General features: G+C 43.1%; 1 protein-coding gene across 1 annotated transcript in view; it reads right to left on the bottom strand.

Moving 5' to 3' along the window:
- Positions 1 to 22097, bottom strand: part of LOC134343623 (zinc transporter ZIP12-like) — an 82428-nt gene that overhangs the window by 20428 nt on the left and 39903 nt on the right. Inside the window, exons 8-12 of the mRNA XM_063042389.1 lie at positions 21606 to 21758; positions 18151 to 18252; positions 17038 to 17113; positions 12885 to 13043; positions 9882 to 10069 (exon numbers count right to left, since the gene is read on the bottom strand). Of these exons, the coding sequence (XP_062898459.1) occupies positions 9882 to 10069; positions 12885 to 13043; positions 17038 to 17113; positions 18151 to 18252; positions 21606 to 21758 (678 nt within the window). The remainder of the gene's footprint in view (positions 1 to 9881; positions 10070 to 12884; positions 13044 to 17037; positions 17114 to 18150; positions 18253 to 21605; positions 21759 to 22097) is intronic.

Genomic DNA, 22097 nt, shown 5'->3' with positions numbered 1-22097 from the left:
CCTTAAATATACATAAAGACTTGGCCTCCACAGCTCTACTCCAGGGTACAATGGGAAGTGAGAGAAGAGATTGCTGCACCATTGGTCATGATCTTTCTGTCCTCACTGGTCACAGGAGTAGTACCAGAAGATTGGAGGATGGCAAATGTTGTTCCTTCATTCCAGAAAGGGAACAGGGAAAATCCTGGAAATTATAGACCAGTGAGACTTCCTTCAGTGGCGGGCAAACTATTGAAGAGATTTCCGAGAGATTGAATTTACTAAGATTTGGAGTAGCATGGTCTGATTTGGGATAGTCAGCAAGGCTTTGTGAGAGGCAAGTTGTGCCTCACGAGCCAGATTGACTTTTTCCAGGGTAGAGGTGAAACGAATTGATGAAGACAGAGTGGTGGATGTAGTTTATATGGATTTTAGTCTGGAGTTTGATAAGGATCCCCATGTAAACTCATTCAGAAAGCCAGGAGGCATGGGTTCCTTGGAAATATAGCTGCAAGGATTCAGAATTGGATTGCCCATAAAGGCAGAAGATGGAGCATATTTTGCCTGGAGTTCAGTGATTGGTGGTATTCCATAGAGATCTGTTCTGGGATCCCTTTCCTTCCAGGAAGGTAGCAGTGTGCTCGGACACAGCAGCCTCTCCGGGGTTAACCAGAGATACTTTTCGTCTTTTTTAAACATCTTTCTTAATATCACAAAACACTGCTGGATATTATGAACGTACTGTAGTGAGCTGGATCCAAGGTTGTCAAGCCGAGGGATGGTAGTGGGGACAAGCTCCCACACCTAAAAGTGCTCCTCATGGCATCCGTCTCAAATAGCCTCTGACAACTAAGTCCAACTCCTGGCCTTCTCACGTGGCTTAGCCTCTAAGCCCGGCGGAACTGTTTCTACTGACAAGAGAAGGGGCGAAGGCAGGTCCTGGTGCCTTAAAACCAGTGCTCTGGGTAGATGGAGCTTGTCATCCTGGGATGGCAGTCCACCTAAGAGAGGGAAAACTCTGATTTCAAACCTCCGTTGCCTTGCGGCCTTACTCACTCATGGGAAAGGCTTTGGGAGTAAACCCTGAGGACAAATCTGGAGCTGGAGTCCCTAAGGCAGTCCGACGTTGCCTTCAACCTCGTTCTGGCAACTCCTGCGATGACACTGGTGCCAAGCTGCATCGGCCCTTGCCCTTCCCTTGGACAACAGTGATGTTGTGGAGAGGGGAGACTTGCAGCATCGGCAAATGCCGGTCTTCCATACAACCTTGCCCAGGCCTACGCCCTGGAGAGGACACTCCAGTGTCACCTCACCGCGACCGCACAACATGGAAAGCAGCAGTCTACCGGTTATAAGCCTGCACTCGACAGGTGTAGAGCAAGGCACCAGGGATTGCTTTCGATGGAGAGAGAGACCGTCGCGTCTCACTGGACAGCTACCGCCCACCTCAAGCAGGGCAGCCCCCAGCCAATTAGGTGCTGTCCCGCCACAGTCTGCCCACTCCACTGGGTGCGTGGTGCTTAGGGATACAAGTAGCCCGAACTGTGGACTGTAAACGCTGCACCAAGCACAACTAGAAGACAAAGAAAGAAGCCAGCACTCAGACTAGGATACTGGAATATACGGACCATGACAACTGGTATATCAGATGACCTTCGGGAGATCAGCAACACACACAAGACAGCAGTGATTAACAATGAACTGTCGAGACTCCAAGTGCACATCGCAATGCTCCAAGAGACACATCTCGCAGAATCGGGAACCCTACCTGAAAGAGACTATATCTTCTTCTGGCAGGGGAATGGCTCAGATGAGACCAGGGAGCATGGTGTCGGCTTTGCCGTGAAGAACTCGCTGCTGAAGATGGTAGAGCCTAGCGAGAAAGGGACAGAGCGGATTTTCTCACTTCGACTCCACACATCCGACGGGCCTGTCAACCTTGTCAGCATTTATGCCCCAACTCTCTACTCTACACAAGACACAAAGGACAAATTCTATGACCAGCTCTCCATGATGATACAGGAGATCCCAAGTCAGGAACAGTTGCTGCTACTTGGCGACTCCAATGCCAGAGTGGGCGCCGACCACGACTCCTGGCCAAACTACCTGGGGCAGTATGGGATTGGCAGCATGAATGACAACAGGCAATGTCTGCTCGAGCTTTGCATGCTCCATGAGTTGTGTGTCACCAACACCTAATTCCAGACAAAAGCTCAGCACAAAGTGTCTTGGCGACATCCCTGCTCCAAACACTGGCACCAGCTAGACCTGATAATCATAAGACACCATCACCTGAGAAACGTGCTCATGACTCGCTCCTTTCAGAGTGCTGACTGCGACACGGATCACTCTCTGGTTTGCTGCAAGATCAGACTTTGGCCGAAGAAGATGCGCTGCGCCAAGCCTCCAGGCAAGCAGCACATCGATGCCAGTAAGACACAACACCCAGACAAAGCTGCAGAGTTCATCAAGTCACTGGAGGATGCTCTCCTTGCAGACCCACCAGAAGGAGATGCTCAGCAGAGATGGGACTCTGTCAGGGAGACTATCCACAGCACGGCACTCAAGGCCTTTGAGAAGAAACGGGGCAAGACACAGGACTGGTTTGAAGTGAACTCAAGTAAGCTCACCGCTGTCATTGAGGTGAAGCGTGTTGCATTACTAGAGCACAAACACCACCTCACCCAGGCAACACTGCAAGCGCTAAGGACAGAAAGAAGCAAGGCCCAGGAAACAGCCAGACGCTGTGCAAATGACTACTGGCTACAACTATGCAAAAGCATTCAGTCATCATTTGACACAGGCAACATCCGTGGAGTGTACGAGGGGATCAAGAAAGCCATCGGGCCAACCCAGAGCAAGACAGCACCACTGAAAACCATAACAGGCGAGACCATCAATGACAAAGGCAAGCAGATGGAGAGATGGGTGGACCATTACTCTGAACCCTTCTCCAGAGAAAACAGCATCTCAGACAGCGTGCTAGATGCCGTGGAATGCCTGCCTGTCATGGAGGAACTTGATGCATTGCCGACTGCTGAAGAGCTGAGTAAAGCCATCGACAGCTTGCCCACTGGGAAGGCACCAGGATTGGATGGTATTCCACCAGAGGCCATCAAATGCGCAAAGGGCTTCCTGCTAAACCACCTGCGTGAACTATTGTGCCAGTGCTGGACAGAGGGAGCAGTGCTGCAAGACATGAGAGACTGCAACATTGTCACCATATATAAGAACAAAGGGGACAGAAGCGACTGTAACAGCTACAGGGGAATCTCCTTGCTGAGCATCGTTGGGAAGGTCTTCACCCACGTGGTCCTGAACAGACTGCAGAAAGTAGCCGAAAGGGTATATCCCGAGTCTCAGTGCGGTTTCAGGTCGGAACACTCCACAATTGACACAATCTTCTCCCTTCGACAGCTACAAGAGAAATGCAGAGAGCAAAGACAACCACTCTACGTCGCTTTCATTGACCTTACGAAGGCCTTCGACCTTGTGAGCAGAGACGGCCTGTTCAAAATCCTCGCCAGGATTGGTTGTCCCCCGAGGCTCCTCAGGATAGTTCAGTCATTCCACACAAACATGAAGGGTGTCATTCAGTTTGACGGCTCTTCTTCGGAGGCCTTCAACATCCGCAGCGGTGTGAAGCAGGGCTGTGTGCTTGCCCCCACTCTGTTTGGCATCTTCTTCGCAGTCATGCTGAAGCACGCCCTTAGAACATCAACTGATGGTGTCTGCCTCCACACCAGATCAGATGGGAGGCTGTTCAGTCTGTCCTGGCTGAGGGCAAAAAAACCAAGATTCGTGAAGTACTCATCAGGGACATGTTGTTTGCAGACGATGCAGCACTGGCAACACACTCTGAAGAGCAACTGCAACACCTCATGGACAGCTTCTCAAGAACCTGCCAGGGCTTCAGCTTGACCATCAGCCTGAAGAAAACCAATGAGTTCGGCCAAGGCGTTGAGCACCCCCCTGCCATTACCATCAACAACTACGAGCTGGAGGTAGTTCTCGAGTTTACATACCTTGGCTCCATCATCACGGACAGCCTCTCCCCTAGACCCCGAGATCAACAGACAGATCGGACAAGCAGCCTCAATATTCACCAGGCTGACAAAGAGAGTATGGGAGAACAGAAAGCTGATGACGCACACCAAAGTTGCAGTCTACAGGGCCTGCGTCGTCAGCACACTGCTTTACGGCAGTGAGACCTGGAGCCCCTGCTCCAGACAAGAGCGGCGTCTCAACGCCTTCCACCTTCGCAGCCTGAGATGCATCCTGGACATCACGTGGACTGACCGAGTCACCAACAATGAGGTCCTGGCCCACGCCCAGATACCCAGCCTCTTCACCCTGCTCCAACAACGCCGTCTCTGCTGGCTGGGCCACGTACACTGCATGTCAGAAGGAAGGATCCCGAAAGACCTGCTGTACAGGGAACTGGCCTCCGGCAAGAGAACACAAGGGCAGCCTCATCTTCATTTCAAAGACGTTTGCAAGAGAGACATGAAGTCACTGAAAATGAACGTTGAGAGGTGGGAGGACATCGCAAGCAATCGCTCTCACTGGAGACTGGAACTACGCAGAGGTCTAAAAAAGAGGAGAAGGGAAGCTGAGGCTTGCTGCTGAAGAAAAGCTCACTCGTCGGAAAAACAGCACCAAGACAACACTGGAGGACAGCGCCTTCAAGTGCAGTCGCTGCAGCCAAGACTGTCACTCCCATGTGGGACTCTACAGCCACAACAGACGCTGCTCTACCAACACAGACTGAAGCAAGACTTTCCAGGCGCAGATCCGTGGTTTCGCGAGACTAACAGATGCCACCACCAAGTGAGCTGCTCTTTAGCAGAGGAGCTGGACTTGGTGTGGATGGTGTTGCTGCCTGTTACAGAGAGCCATCGGAGTTGCTGCACGAAGCCAGGATTGCAGTCAAACAGCGACTGATTTTCTTGGATGTTTTTCTTGCGATCACAAGATTTTATTGGACTTTTGTGAAGTAGAATACTGCAATTCAGGTTCCTGGTTTATTGGTGAGATTAACAATGGGGGAGCTGCTTGACCTCGGTTGTAGCAAGGACCAGGCCTCATGCTGCGGTGTCGCCTGTTTCAACTGTCAGGAGGGGAGATGCCAGAGGCAGTGTGGTATGGCATCCATGCTGGATTAGAGGCAGACCCCTCCCATCAGTGCTGCCCTCCAGTGTTCACTCAGTGGATTGCATGCACACTTGCCGCATTTATTTGTGGCCTGCTGAGAACTAGTTCTGGCCGACAACATGCATACTTCATCAGTCTTCAGGACATGTCACTTAGGGGCCTGGGCTATATTATATTTTTTTGCGTGTGTGACTGTATGTTTACTGCTACCTGAATTGCTATATGCACTCTGTGCTGTCTATCACTGTCGGTGCTGTCTTTTGCAGCTTGGTCTTGGAGGAACACTGTTTCATTTTGCAGTATCCATGGCTATTCAAGTATGGTTGAAGGATTAATAAGTGTGAACTTGAAATTGAACTTCGTGAATTTTATAAATGATTTAGGTGAGGAAGTGGGAGCTTGGGTTGATAAGTTTGCCGATGATACCAAGGCTGGTGGTGAGTTGGGTAGTGTGAAAGGTTGTCATAGGTCACAATGGGACATTGACACGATGCAGAGTTGGGCTGAGATGTGGGAATCTAGCCCAGAAAAGTTTGAAGTGATACACTTTGGAAGGTTGGACTTGAAAGCAGAGTATAGGTTAATGGCAGGATTCTTAGCATTGTGGCAGAACAGAATGATCTTGGTGTATGCATTCGTAGAAACCTCAAAGTTGCCACACAAGATGATAGGGTGCTTAAGAAGCCAAATAGTGTGTTGGCCTTCATTAGTCAAGCGACATAGTACAGTAGCCATGAGGTAATGTTGCAGCTCTATAAAACTCTAATTAGACCACACTTGTCACAAACACGAGGTGCTGCGGATGCTGGAAATCCAGAGCAACACACATAAAATGCTGGAGGAACTCAGCAGGCCATGCAGCGTCTATGGAAAAGAGTAAACAGTCGATGTTTCGGGCTGAGACCCTTCAGCAGGACATTTGGATGTTTGTGTTCAGTTCCCGATGCCAAATTATAGGAAGGATATGGAAACTTTGGAGAGAGTACAGAGGAGATTATGGAATGTGGCCTTGATTCAAGAGCATGCCTTCTGAGGAAAGGCTGAACAAACTAGGTCTTTTCTGTTTGGAGCAAAGGAGGATGAGAGGTGATTTGTTAGAGCTGTATAAGATAATAAGAGGCATAGATTAATTGGACAGCCAGCACCTTTTTCCCAAGATGGCAATGGTGAATATGAGAGGACATAATTTTAAGGTGTTTGGAGGAAAGGAGAGGTGAGTTGAGAGAGATGGATTTATTTTCTTACACAGAGGGTGTTAGGTACATGAAGCACTCTGCTGGAGGTGGTGGTAGAGGCTCTGGATAGGAACATGGATGAAAGAGAAATGGAGGGCTCTGTGGGAGGGAAAGGTTAGATTGATCTTGAAGTAGGTTAACAAGTCAGTACTGTATTGTGGGCTGAATGGCCTGCACTGTATTGTACTGCTCCATGTTCTACCTTAACACTACTCACATTGCAATGATTTTTCATATTCAGATCCTTGCATCATTTATCAAGTACCCATGTATCAATATGACAAGATTGCACACTTGAGTTAAACCTAAAGGTTATTCATGGTCCAACCTCATCATAATCCAAATGGAAGTAACAAAACTGATTGCAAGTTCCTTTTGCATCTTTCTTTGTTACCCTTCTCTGGTGGAGGGACAGTCGACATGGGAGCTCTGTACCCTCAGTTGTAGTGAGAACTAGGCCTCAAGCCTCCGGCTTGCCTGTTACTGCAGACCAGGTGAGGACACAGGAGCACCTCAGTGTGGTTGAGCTTGGCTGGGGCCTGCCTTCACCCATCAGTGCTGCCCTCCTGTGTTAAACTGATGGAATGACAGGCTGGACTGCATACATTTGTACACTGCCGGGAGACTGTCCCATCGATAGCTGGCCATTGTTGCTCAGGATCCTGGACCCATACATATATTTGTTTTCGAATGAATATGCTTCTTTGCTCGATATTTTGAATTATGTCACTTGCTAATTTGAATGTTTCGCACCTTGGCCTCAAAGGAATGCTGTCTCATTCAGCTGTATCTATGCATGGTTTGAATGATAATTAAATTTAATTTGATTTGAAGGAATAGGAGATTGCAACTTCCATTTTGTCATTCAATGAACAAGATTAATAGAATCATAGGGCACAAAACAGTTTCTTTGGTCCATCATATTCATACTAATCATTTGGTTTTCTTTTACACCAATCCAACAATACAGATGGGCATCAACAGGATATGTCCCAGGAATATCAATGCAAATTCAAATTCCCAGGGTTTTTAAGCAACACACATAAAAGTTGCTGGTGAATGCAGCAGGCCAGGCAGCATCTCTAGGAAGTCGACGTTTCGGGCCGAGACCCTTCATCAGGACTAACTGAAAGAAGAGCAAGTAAGAGATTTGAAAGTGAGAGGGGGAGGGAGAGATCCGAAATGATAGGAGAAGACAGGAGGGGAAGGGATGGAGCCAAGAGCTGGACAGTCGATTGGCAAAAGGGATATGAGAGAATCATGGGACAGGAGGCCCAGGGAGAAAGAAAAGGGGGAGAGGGGAAAAACCAGAGCATGGGCAAAGAGGGACAGAGGGAGAAAAAGGAAAGAGAGAAAAAGAATGTGTGTATATAAATAAATAACGAATGGGGTACAAGGGGGAGGTGGGGCATTAGCGGAAGTTAGAGAAGTCAATGTTCATGCCATCAGGTTGGAGGCTACACAGACGGAATACAAGGTGTTGTTCCTCCAACCTGAGTGTGGCTTCATCTTGACAGTAGAGGAGGCCGTGGATAGACATATCAGAATGGGAATGGGACATGGAATTAAAATGTGTGGCCACTGGAAGATCCTGCTTTCTCTGGCGGACAGAGCGTAGATGTTCAGCAAACCGAGCTCCCAGTCTGCGTCGGGTCTAGCCAATATATAGAAGGCCGCATCGGGAGCACCGGACGCAGTATATCACCCCAGCTGACTCACAGGTGATCTGTCGCCTCACCTGGAAGGACTGTCTGGGGCCATGAATGGTGGTAAGGGAGGAAGTGTAAGGGCATGGGTAGCACTTGTTCCACTTACACGGATAAGTGCCAGGAGGGAGATCGGTGGGGAGGGATGGGGGGGACGAATTGACAAGGGAGTTGTGTAGGGAGCGATCCCTGCGGAAAGCAGAGGGGGGGGGATGGAAAGATATGCTTAGTGGTGGGATCCCGTTGGAGGTGGCAGAAGTTATGGAGAATTATATGTTGGACCCGGAGGCTGGTAGGGTGATAGGTGAGGACAAGGGGAACCCTATTCCTAGTGGGCTGGTGGGAGGATGGAGTGAGAGCAGATGTGTGTGAAATGGGGGAGATGCATCTGAGAGCAGAGTTGACTGTGGAGGAAGGGAAGCCCCTTTCTTTAAAAAAAGAGGACATCTCCTTCGTCCTGGAATGAAAAGCCTCATTCAGGGAACACTTTGTCATCATTCTATTTTCTGACATGCTCACCTAACAACGAACTGGGCTTGCAGTCAATAAACAATGTTGTTACCTCTTAAGTGTAATCTAAAAGAAACCCTTTTATAGTTAATGTGCATGACGTTAGTCCTTTGAGGAGTTGCATTGTATGGAATTCATCTGAAAGAGTTAAATCTATAACATAAAACATCAGTAATAGAAGAAACTGTGGACATCTGGCTCCTTGACCATGCATTCCTGTGAGATTACATTGTAACCTCTCTTTTATTAGAACACACATTTTTCTGCCTTATAGCTATATGGTCCACTCTATCTATCTGGGCCTTTTAATATTCATTAGGTTTCAAAGAGGTTCCTCCTCCCCCCCCCCACCCCCCCATATCCATTCTTCTCAACTCCAGCAAGTACAGGCCCAGAGCCATAAAATGCTTCTCATATATTAATCCTGTCATTCCTGGGATCATTCTCATGAACCTCCTCTGGACCCTCTCCAATGCAAGCACATCCTTTCTTAGATAAGGGACCCAAAACAGCTCACAATGCTCCGTGCAGTCTGACCAATGCCTTATAAAGCCAGAGTGTTTCACTTTGTGGTGAGTTCTGATTGCTCCTTGGTGATTCATCCCTGTGTTTACATGTAGAAAATAGGATTATTTCGATACCATTATTTTATTGAAAATGCACACACTGGAGTTTGTCTTGATGCACCTGCCTTGCTTTCAATCTTTTTGTTATTTTGGCCTAGTGTCCTGTCTTTTCAACTCAGCTTTTCCATTGTAATGACCAGTTTATAAAGCTTATTCTCATAAGCGGTTTCCCACCTTGCACTTTCCACCTATAAACAGCTGACTCCTATGACTGAAACTATTACAGGAATAATCAATTGTAGAAGAAAGACAGGAGAAGGTGACTGTCTCTGTGGAGTTTATACTGTATGTTCTCCCTATGAGTGTACGCGTTTCCCCTGGTAGCTCCTGGTTTCCTCCTATATCCCAAAGACATGCTGGTTGGTAGGCTAATTCGCTGTTGTCAATTGGCTTTGGTGTATAGGTGAGTAGTAATATCTGAGGAGGGTTAATGGGATTGAGGATAATGAAATCTTATTAATTTAAATGAGTGATTGACGTTTAATCGTGCCAAAAGGCCTGTTTCCATGCTGTATGACTTCATGCTGTCTGCTGTCTGATGTCAAGTAACATCAAATATCTTTCTTCAGGTTAGATGCACTTGGTAAGAAAATATTCTTCCTGTATTGGCAATAAGATGCAGACATACTATTTGAGAAAGTAATCAATAATATGAAAACTCTCCCACTCACCATTTCTACCAATGAAAGGTACAGGAACATCCCTGCTGTCACTGTGAAAATCCACTGCTGAACATTGAGATCAGCTGACAGGGAGAGGCCAATGTAGACTCCAATAAAAGCAGTTAGTGCACTAAATAGATTCATCAGGATGGCCATCCTTACTGATAAACCAGAGTTCAGAAGCACAGCAAAGTCCCCTGCATGAAAATAAAATTAGTGTCATTATTCAAAAATGCATGCATAGAGTATATTCAGTACAATGGCCCATTGCTTCCCAAAAATAAACAATTTAATGATATAAACTGCTGAAACTATGTAGGCAAAAGGGTAGAGAAGTAGGAGTACAGAGATGCTTCACAATTAATTTTGCCTTAAATTATGTAAGGAGTGAGAGAGGGTGCAGGATCAGTACCATAACTAGTCTGCAGTATTACAAAAGAGGAATTTACAAAGGAGGTGATGTTTGCTCCTAAGAACTTGAAGCTTTTAACCCTCTTGACCTCAGTACTGTTGATGTAAACAGGAGCATGTGCACTGCCTCCCTTCCTGTAGTCAATGACCTGCTCTTTTGTTTTGCTGACATTAAGGGAACGGTTATCACCATGAGACCATGTTGCTAGGCTCGCAATCTCCTTCTGGAATCTGACTCACAGTTATTTGAGATATGGCTCATTACGATGATAACATCTGCAAACATGGAGACGGAGGTAGAGCAGGATCTGGCCACACAGTTGTGAGTGTTTAGAGATCTAACTGCAATCTGAACATTTTCTGAAGAAGGAACAAATCCTAAAGGGAAAGCTTTTCATTGTGGTTTTGCATAGAAATACTGTATATTTTGTTTCAATCATTTCTTGGAAGAGGTAAAGAAAGGGATCTGGGCGATCAGTTTCATCTTGTGGCACAATAGAAATAATCTGATTAGTGGATAAGTAGATGTGGAAGGTATGACCCAAATATTTCTCTGGAGAATTTATATGCAAAAAGGCTGCAATTCTTTGCTCCAATCAAAATAAATTGAAGAGCTTCATCAACAAATAGACAAGGCCAGTTTTTATGGTATGGATTCATGGCTTTGTTCTATACCATAGACTTCTACGATTTCATGATGACTAACATGGCTGGAAAAATCTGTGCGGCATTTTCTGTCCTAGTTTAGTCCTAGATACATCAGTCTTTTGGGTATTGTGATGTCCTACTTAACATTCAACTCGCATGCAAGAAATGTTTTATATCGGAAGTGCAGCTTTTTGAAAAACTACAATGAATTATCAGCAGACCAGGTAATCTGCAATAGAGAGTTTGACAGTGTTTGACAGAGAAAAAATGATACATAAGATCTGTGAGATAACATTCTCCCAGCAAGTGCAGTAACGGTGATTCCAGAAATGACCCAGGGCCAATTGGTGTTGCTTCCGCAGAAGTAACAAAGCCAGAAATTGGCCTGATCCCTTTATACTAGTTGTCAGACAAGTTGACAGAACACAAGCAGCTCTCTTTCAGGACAACCAAGCAATGTACGTAGATAACAATCTTAATGTCCTCCCAAGTAGAGACAAACGTTTCACTATGGTGTTGCTCTGACGGTATCCTTGCAGTTCTTAAAAGAATTCATTATGCACATTTAATAATTTAACCCAAAGGGTTCAAAGAGGATTGAATTGCTGATGATGAATGCACCATTGTTAGTGCTAATAAAATATACCATTTAGTTAAGGGATCTTTTCTATTGATTCAATGTTGAATATTCAGCATATATACCCTATTGTGTATTTAACATATGAGTAATATTTGATAAATATTGCAAATATACTGTTTGATTAAGCATTCTTTGTTGTTTAAGTAATTCATTACAGGTGATATATAAAAGTATGTGCCATCATGTCATTTGTATAGCACCTCGCTTAAAGTAAAAACAAAGTTAGATACATTATTCCAAATTCCCTTTTCTATTAAGAATGTTGAAAGAGTTAATGGTAGGAGTATCCATTGATACCTGCTGTAAGGATTTCAGTACTATTTCTGCTTATTTTGTAGCACTATATTCCCAGGATCACCAATAGGTGCACCAGTGGGAGGCCTTGAACTGTGTTTAAGACAACAGTAGAGTCACTGTAGGACAATAGCCCTACTATCCTAGCAAAAGAATGCATGCATTTTAAGGCTGAAAGATAACTTAGGGCCTCATTATTATAGGTTCCAAAATTTGTAAGGAAATGAGGCTACAAAGAAACCTTCAGGTAACAATTAATCAGAGCATTGATCATTGTAAGAAGGATGTGGAAATTTTGAAGAGGGAGCAGAGGAGATGTATCAGGGTGCTGCCTGGACTAGCGGGCCTGTCTTATGATGATGGGCTGAGCGTGTTCGGGCTTTCCACTTTGGAGCGAAGGATGACAAGAAATGACTTGATAGAGGTGTACAGGATGATAAGAGGAACAGATTGAGTGGATATGCAGACGTTTATTTTCCAGGGCAGAAAAGGCTAATATGAAAAAACAGAAAACCTACAGCACAATGCAGGCCCTTCAGCCCACAAAGTTGAGCCGAACATGTCCCTACCTTAGAAATTACTAGGCTTACCTATAGCCCTCTATTTTTCTAAGCTCCATGTACATGAGGGGGCATAAGAGGGCATAAGTTTACGGTGATTGGAAGAAAGTATAAGGGGGATGTCAGAGATAAGTTCTTTACACAGAGAGTGATGGGTGTTTAGATCATCCTGCCAGGGGTGATGGTAGAAGCAAATGCATTAGGAGCATTTAAGGAACTTTTAAATAGGCAGATAGATGGTTAAAAAAAGGAAGGTGATGTTGGAGGAAAGGATTACATTGATCTTAGTGTACATGCAAAGGTCAGCACAACATAGTGGACTGAAGGGCCTATAATGTGCTGTAATGTTCATTGTTCAATGTTCTATGTAACAGAATTAATCATCCTTGTTTCTGGAATGCTCTTTTTTGAATGTGAATTTCATAACATCCAGAGATGAAATTTTCCATAAGAACTCACCCATTTCATGGGGAATTTCATGAAATAATATGGCAATAGTAGTGGTGATACCAGTCTCGGTCGATGATGAGAAGGCTGCACCAATGGCCAAGCCATCTGCAAAGTTATGCATGCTGTCTCCCACCACAATCATAACTGCCAACACATTAAATGCTTTCTCTAGGAAGAATCAAATTCAATTACATTAGAGAACAAAAACAGAATTTATACATTCCTATACTGGATTTTTTCCTTTTATGTAAGTGTGATAACTTCTGTCTATTTATCTTGAATTAAAAAGGAATTCCAATTTTTGAAGATAGGCTGAAAACTTAACTATTGTCAAGCACTGCTTACCCACCCTTATCCATTTATTTTACAATAGATCTGAAGCTTCTACTAAAATAATAAACAACACAATCTAATTTAAACAAATTAATGCTTTTTTGCTGATAATTGGGAAGCACTATTCTGTGATCAATGAACAACTATTGTTTAAATATTCCTTCTGTTGATCAGAAATAAAGCAATTTAGTCATTGAGGTCAGAAGTAGAGAAACACCAACCATCAAACACCCATCCATAGTAATCACACTTTATTCTGCCCACATTCCCATCTACTTCTGACTTCTATCACTCAGCTACACGAGAAGCTGTTTACAGTGGCCAATTAGCCTACTAACTGGTAGATCTTTGTGGTAACAGGGAAAACTGTTACACCCAAAGGAAATTCCAATGGTTAAAGGGAGTAAGGGCAAACTCCACACAAACAGCAGCACCACAGTGGAGGTCAGGATGAACAAATTTGCTATTAACTATGAAGCAGCAGACCTACTAGCTGCACAACTGAGCCACCCCACTTTTTTAAAACTGCATTTAGTCTCACTGGTCTAACTAGGTCAAATAATTGCAGTGATAGAAACAGTTACATGCTAGGATTACGAAAATGGGTGGACCTAAATTAAATAGCTCCCAAATGTAAACCTTGATGCCAATTAAACCAGCCTGTTGACTGATGCATCGTGCTCACTTGCAGTACATAATAGCTATTTATAGAACATTTTTTTGGATAATGCCCCAATATATAAAATCCAGTTTCTTGGCCAAGTGGTGATAAAAGAATGATGAGAGTGAAGATGAAGAAACATAACATTCCATTATCCAAATCACTGACAAACAACGGAAAAGTAGTGGTCCCAATACTGACTGCTGAGGAACACCTCTAGTCACCAGCAACCAACCAGAAAAGGCCGTTTTTATTCCCACTCGCTGTCTCCTGCCTGTCAGCCATTCGCTATCTATGCCACTATATTTCCTGTAACACCATAGCATGTTATCTTATTAAGCAGTCTCATGTGTATCACCTTATCAAATCCCTTGTGAAAATTCAAACCAATGACATCCACTACCTCTCCTTTGTCTACGCCGCTTGTTACTTCCTCGAAGAACTCTAACAGATTTGTCAGGCAAAATTCTCCTTCAGAGAAAACATGCTGACTTTGCCTTATTTTATCATTAGCCTTCAAGTACCTCGAAACCTCATCCTTAATAATAGACCTTAACACTTTCCCAAGCACTGAAGTTGGGCTAACTGGCTTATAATTTCCTTTCTTTTTCCTTCCTTTCTTCTTAAAGAGTGGAGTGAAATTTGCAATCTTCCGGTCCTCTGGGGATATGCCAGAATCAAGCGATTATTGAAAGGTTTTGATCAATGCATCTGTTATCCCTTCAGCAACCTCTCTCAGGTCTCTGGAATGTAGTCCATCTGGTCCAGGTGACTTATACACTTTAAGACCTTTCAGTTTGCCTAGTACTTTTTTCTTTGTAATAGCAATGGCACTCACTCTTGCTCCCTGACACTCAGGGACCTCCGGCACACTGCTACTATCTTCCACAGTGAAGACAGATGCAAAGTACCCATTAAGTTCATCTGCCATTTCTTTGTCCCCCATGACTACCTCACCAGCATCATTTTCCAGTGGTCCAATATCAACTCTCACCTTTCTTTTGCTCTTTATATAACTGAAAAACCTTTTAGTATCCTGCTTTATGATATTGGCTAGTCTGCCCTCATATTTCATCTTTTCCCTTCTTATAGCTTATAGTCTTATAGTCACAGCCACCAGCTCAGATACCAGCACTTTGCTTGATTTAGAGATGAACCCAGAAGTAGCATCCAGTAACATCTCATTGAATGCAAGGAACCTTCTGCCAGGGAAGTGCGAATTGATGATTTAGCTCCCCAGAAGGCAAGCATGTGTATGAGCCCCACTGCAGGGCCATCGGATTAAAACATTAATGGTGACGTCTGCAGAAGAATGTTAATGGGTATGCACAATGAAGTGGCTGATGCTTTAACAGGCTGGCCACAAAACTCGCAGGAAATATCAAAAAGCATGGAGGAGACCAACAGCACCCAAGCCCAGGGTTTCATGCAGAGCTGCGGCCAAGCCTCCCCAGAATGGAAGATGATGTCACATCCACCAAAACGTCGTTAGCATCTGATGGCCAATAGAGTCATAGAGAGATACAGCATGGAAACATGGTCAGAATCGACTATTAGCCACCTATTTATATTAATCCTACATCCCCATTTCTTAAATTTCCCCAGCAGTCTCAACAGCTCTCCTAATCTTTTACCACTAACTGCTGGCTAGGAACAATTTGAAGTAACAAACTAGCCAGCAGTTGACATATCACCAGAATGAGAAAACAGTGCAAATCAGAGGAAATCCACATGGTCACAGGGAGAACGAACGAACTCTGGATATTCAGCACCCAAGGTTAGGGTTGAATCCAAGTCTTTAACCGTGTCAAACAGCAGTCTACTAGTTGTTATAAAGAGTTCTGAAGAACCACCCTTGGACAGTATTAGTAACTTCAGAGACATGAATCAGCTCAATTCTCATTGGATTGTTTGTGATTCTATCACTGCCTCTCCCCTTGTCACCCAGCCAAACCGGGCTCTTACTTTTCAAATCAGAAGATGTACACCAAATTCAAACATAAGAAACTGCAGATGTTAGAATCTGGAGCCGCAAACAAATTGCTGGAGAAACTCATCAGTCAGGGCACTGAGAATAAAAGCTGGGATTTTGCATTGCAGCACTTGGAATGTTGTGTTCGGTTTTAGTTATCCTCCTGTGGGAAAGGTACAATTAAGCTGGAAAGAGAACAGTGGTTATTTACAAAAATGTTGCCAGGACTGAAGGAACAGAGTTATGGAGAGAAGTTGAACAGGTTGAGACTTCTTCCAGTGGCAACTGAGAGGTGATCTTATAGATCTGCATAAGGTCAACGCACACGGTCCTTATCACAGGGTTGATGAATCATGAACTAGGTGGCTTAGGTTTAAGATGAGAAGAGAGTGATTTAGTAAGAACCTGACGGGAGAAGTATTCACTCATAGAGTGGTTAGTATATGGAATGAGCTTCCAGAGAAAGTGGTTGAAGTAAGTACATTAACAACATTTAATAGTCTCCAATGCACAGGTTCAAAAGAGGCTGCAGAAGGTTTAGCTCCGTCACAGGCACAAGACTCCACACCTCAATGAGGATATTGTCAAGAAGGCAACATCTATGATTAAGCACCCCCACCATATAGTACATGTACCCTGCTCAGGGTAGTAAAGACATAGTTACAAATAATTGCAAACTATAGCAAGATGGAGCAGAAAAGGTCCCAGCAATTACAGCTTGCAACTCACAGTTGATTTTAAACAAAGGCTTAAATCGATAAAAAGAGGTTCCATCGAAGTATTGTACATAATTGAAAAGTGACACTGGGAGTTGAAATGCCTCCCACGTGGCCGTGCATACCCTTTACACATCAGCTCAGTCCTGAACCTAGCATGATCTCTGCCTAGTTTTGATTGTGAGGGTTAACAATGAAGGTTTAGACTTGACCTTTTCCTGGAAGAATTTCTGCTGGCAGTTAAAGAAACTTGCAGTGCATGATCTGTCATGTGTAGCTGATAGTGTCAATGTGCTTTGGACATAAAGAGCCCAACCCATTTTCCTGTTTATTGCTACTTTACCCAGATATTATTGCCGGCATGATCTAAAGTACACAAAGCAACGTCTATGTTCTATTTATGCATACAAACGGACACAAATGATCCAGTTTCTCGGCATCTTGTGTGCATTCTGCAATCATTCAAAATGATGTACTTACTTTTGACATTTGCAGAGTCACTCTCTATTGCGTGATCTGTAGGATTTTCAACATTTTCTGAATCTTCCGGATTTTGCTGTTTGCAAAATGGAATACAATTATAAAGGAATAACAAGAGTCTAGATTGATAATTCCTTTAATGCCTTCCCTTCTAGATATATATTAGCACAATAAATCTTATCATGTTAGTTTGATTAAGATGATCCAATAACATTTTCAGTTAATGCAAAACAAAAGAAATTTAAAAGGTATCAAATGTCATTTTAAGGGAACTATTTTCAAAACGAATTTACAGATATCTAAAAATAATCCTTAAATACAGCTTAAAATACTGAATTCAAACCTAACAATTTTGAATCAATTAAAATATTTATATTGTTTATATTCAATGAAAAATCTCAGTTTGATAAAGAATTCCAGTTTAGTGGAATTCAAGCTAAATTTTGAACGTCTTTTAAAAGCTAGTGGATAAGATTGAAGTTTTCTAAAGCTAGGTTCCCAGGAGGTATCTAAGAAACTATTGTACCCCTAGTAGCTCAGAACTGGTTTGGAAATTCAGGGAATTCTGCTATGAAGCAATATGTAAGCATAGTCAGGAAATTCTGCTATGAAGCAATATGTAAGTGTTTCCTATGACCCTGGAAGAGCGGAACCCCAAGGAAGCTTCTGCAATGTTTTCAGTAATTAAATCCCATTTTTGTTTTGCCTTTCTACAACCATCATCTCCTTAGACTCCAATCTCTCCAAATTCTAACTGTTGCCAGAAAGTCCGTAGCCAAGGGATGTCCAATTGCCCAGTTGCCAGGCTATTATTTTCTTTTAGATACTCATGTCTGAGCTTATGATTATTAAATTAAATTGTCATTCCTATGGTAAAGTTGATCTCAATAGTTCCTGCTTTGGTATATCTTTGACCATCTACTTAGTAAATTTCACCCTTTGGAAAATCAGAACCACTGAAACAGAGGTCAATTGCATTCCTTTTCCAATTCTCCAGCCCATGGCCTGTTTGTATCATACCCCAATAGTGAGTACTGGTAAATTTTATTGCATTTTCCGACTATGTTATTGCTGGTCAAAGATAGCACAAGTTTAATCCAAACAGCACCTTACCAGTTGCAGAGTGGAAATAGATTTGCCCCTCTCTGATTCCCTGTCAGGGTTAGACTCCATTGGAACATCATGTGAATGTGCCAACTGTTCATTTCCAAATGTCTAAGTCAGGAGAAAAAAAGTGAGGACATCTTAAACTCTACCACTATTCAATAAAGTCTACATATTTGTGCATTTCATTTAAAGCATTGATTGACAAAAATCGCAGAGTGATCTTGTTCCTGCTACCATCCGACTGGAGCTCAGAAATGAGGTGGTATTGAAATTAAAATGTAAACAGCCAGGAAAGGTCCTCAGTTACCATCGATGTCAGTGCCCAGTTTTGAGATCCACCTTCTGCCAGTAGGACACCCACCTGACACTAACAGGAGCTGCATGCACATATACTAGTGAGAGCAAATGCTACCATATGGGTATCAGTGCTGCTACTGCCACTGCCTGCTTGCCACTATCAGATGCTGCTGTCACTGAGGAATCATGGGTAGCACTAATGATTATATATACAATTTTCCACCTTCTCATCAGTGAATGCAAAAATAGTCAAGATATATTAATTAACTCCTTGTCACATGTCCATGAAAGATTTTTTTTTTCTAAAAACATTTCTCCCAGTTGCTGTGTTCACTATCTAAGATACTGAAGTATTGTGGGGATACGGCTGTTGGTTCTGTAATTTTGCACCATGGTTTTACATTATTATGCTGCCAATGGTTATACCACCTCCCCTGTAAGCTGGTGTTGAACGCCCTTGACAGGCGCGCACAACCGTCTGATTTCCTACTGGAAATATGTGCACACTGACACTCAGACCACATTAGAGAGGGGTGAAAGTCTGAACTCACCAGACCCTTTTCATTGTGTATACAGGAGAAACAGCAACAATAGATCATTTCTGACCATCTAAGCTCAAATAATTTATGTAACTCCATCTAATCACCACTCAGCCTCCTTTAACCCAGGGAAAACAAATCCCAGCTTCTCTAATCTCTCCCCATAAGTGAAGTTTGCTAATCCAGGCAACATCCTGATGAACCTCCTATGTAGTATATCCAGTCAACAACATTACCAAGCTTGCAAAGCTGGCCCACTGTACATCCCGCTGTGATTGGATCCTCGACTTCTTCTTCGGGAAACCCCAGTCAGTTTGGATTTGTAATAAACCTCCTCCTCACTGACACGCATGCACACCTCAAAGATAAGTGCGTAGTCCACTGTTGTACTCTCTCTACATTTGTGGCTGTGTTGTTAAGCACAGCTGAAACACCATTGATAAATTCACAGAGGATAGCAAGGTTATTGGTACAGATGACAATAAGGAGGTGGGCAAGAGCAAGATAGATTGACTGGTTGAGTGGTGTTGCACTTGCAACTCCAGGAACTGATTGTGGACTTTAGAAAGAGTAAGTCAGATGTCACTGCGGGACAAAGGCAAAAGGGTGAGCAGCTTTCAGAGGATCTATCCTGGACATTGATGGAATCACAAAGAAGGCTCTACATCACTACGATTTTGGGGGAGATTTGAAGTTTTCAATGCTGGATCTCAAGAGGCTGTGGAGAGTTGTGGGCACACCCTTCCCACAAGAAAACATCTTCACCATTTTCAGCATCCATTCCTCAGGAACCTCACATATGGGACATACCATCTTTTCGGTACTACTATTGCAGAGGAAGCACAGGAGTCTGAAGACCTACACTCAGCAATTCAGAAATAGTTTCTTCCCATCCACCATTAGATATCGAAACATGCATGAACCAATAACACTATCTTATTATTTCTACTTTTTGCACCACTTATTTATTTTGTAATTTACAGTGATTTTTAAGTCAAGTCAAGTCAAGTTTATTGTCATTTCGACCATAAGCTGCTGGTACAGTACACAGTAAAAACGAAACAACGTTCCTTCAGGACCCTGGTTACATCTTTACATTGCACTGCTACCACAAAACAACAGACTTCATGTCATTTAAGGCAGTGACAACAAACTGACTATGATTCTGATTCCTTCTTGTGGTGTGACAACCAGAATTGCACAGAATATTCCATGTGCAGTTCAAACTAGTAATTGTAAATGTATGTACAACATAACTTCCCGTCTTTCACATTCTCTGTCCCGACCTACGAAGGCAATCATTCCATTTGTCTTCATCACAGAGCTGTCTATCTGTGCTGCCACATTCAGGGAGCGATGGACATGAACCCCAAGTCCCTCTAATTACTAACATTTCTTAGTGACTTCCTACTTACTGAATATGCCCTACCCTTCTCTAACTTCCAAAATGTTCAAAGTTCAAGGTGAATATATTATCAAGATACATATATGTTGCCATATATTAGACTGAGATTCATTTTCTTGCAGGCATTCACAGTAGAAGAAATAAATACATTAGATGCAATGAAAAACTACATACAAACAGCTAATGTGCAAAAGAAGACAATTTGCAAACACAATAAATAAATAAATAAATAATGAGAACACCATTTGTAGAATCCTTGAAAGTGAGTCTGTCGGTTGTGGAATCAGTTCGGAGTCAAGGTGAGTGGTATTATCCATGCTGGTTTAGGAGCCTGATGGTTTAGGGGTAATAACTGTTCCTGAACCTCCTGGCATGGGGACCTATTGTTCCTGTACCTCATTCCTGGTGGCAGCAGTGAGGAGAGAGTATGACCTGACTGCTGGGGGTCAATAATAATGGATTCTGCTTTCTTTGCAAAAATACATCACCTCACACTTGTCAGAATTAAATTCCATCTGCCTGTGATCTGGCAAACTTTTCATTTGATCTACATCCTGCTGTAGCCTAAAGACACTTTTCACACTATCCACAAAAGGATAGTTTGTTCTCCATAAACTTATTAATCTTTCCTCCGACACTTGTGCTCAATTTTGTACTACAAAGAACTCAGCTCCTATCCCTGTATGACACTACTTGTCACAAATCGCTGATCACGAGACCTTCTGCCTCCTGTCACCAAGTCCATTTTGGATCCAATTAACCTGCTCACTTTGGATTCCGTATCCCTCAATGTCCTAAATCAGTCAAGCAGAATCAGGTTTATTATCACTAACTTATGTGATGTGAATTTTGTTTTGTGGTGACCTGTCATGTGGACTCTTGTCAAGTGTCTTATATATAGAAAAAAGAGACACAAGATAGTGCAGGCTCTGAAATATATAGTAAAAAAAAGCAAACCACTGAAAAAACTCATCAGGTCAACCAGCATCGGTGAAGGCAAACGACGGTTGACCCAAATCATTGACCCCATTTGCTCCTGCAGCAGTTTATTTCTGAGCCATATAGACAATGCCTACCACCCTGCCTTCATCAATCTTCTTAGTTATTTAAATCACTCAGAGAGATGCCCTGATTAGTATAAATATTGAATGAGCATTTTTAATTAAAGTTTTCAAGAAATGCTAAACACTTTTTCTGAAAATATTTCTTTTTGATCTTACCTGACCTCTAAATGTTAGGATGAGTTTGAAAATTTTTTCAATTAGGAAAAATGCATATATTCCTCCAAGTACTGTAAACATTTTCCAGATGTACCCTCTGCTTTCAGAAGAGTGGCTGTTGGTTTCTTGTTCATGTGTGTGTAGACCAAGGACCTGAGACAAAAGAGATGAGCAAAGGCTTTCTCATTTATATTACTTCATGAATTTAATCTCCCAAGGACGATACAGCTGGTAATCATTTTAATCAACCCCATCTACAATATCTGACATTGCCATGTTACTACAAATATCTGGCAGAAGACCCACATAGAAAATGCTGGAGGAACTCAGTAGGCCGGACAGAATCTATGGGAAAGAGTAAACAGTCGACATTTTAGGCCGAGACCCTTCATCAGGACTGGAAAGGAAGAGGAGGTCAGAATAAGAAGGTGGGGAAGGAGAGAAAGAAGTACATCAAATTGTTCTATTCAGGTTGTAATCTTCACTTTGAAA

This window comes from Mobula hypostoma, chromosome 3 (assembly GCF_963921235.1).
Source record: "Mobula hypostoma chromosome 3, sMobHyp1.1, whole genome shotgun sequence".
Taxonomy (NCBI): domain Eukaryota; kingdom Metazoa; phylum Chordata; class Chondrichthyes; order Myliobatiformes; family Myliobatidae; genus Mobula; species Mobula hypostoma.
The sequence above is the reverse complement of the archived record's forward strand: the minus strand, read 5'-3'. Positions and strand labels throughout refer to the sequence as shown.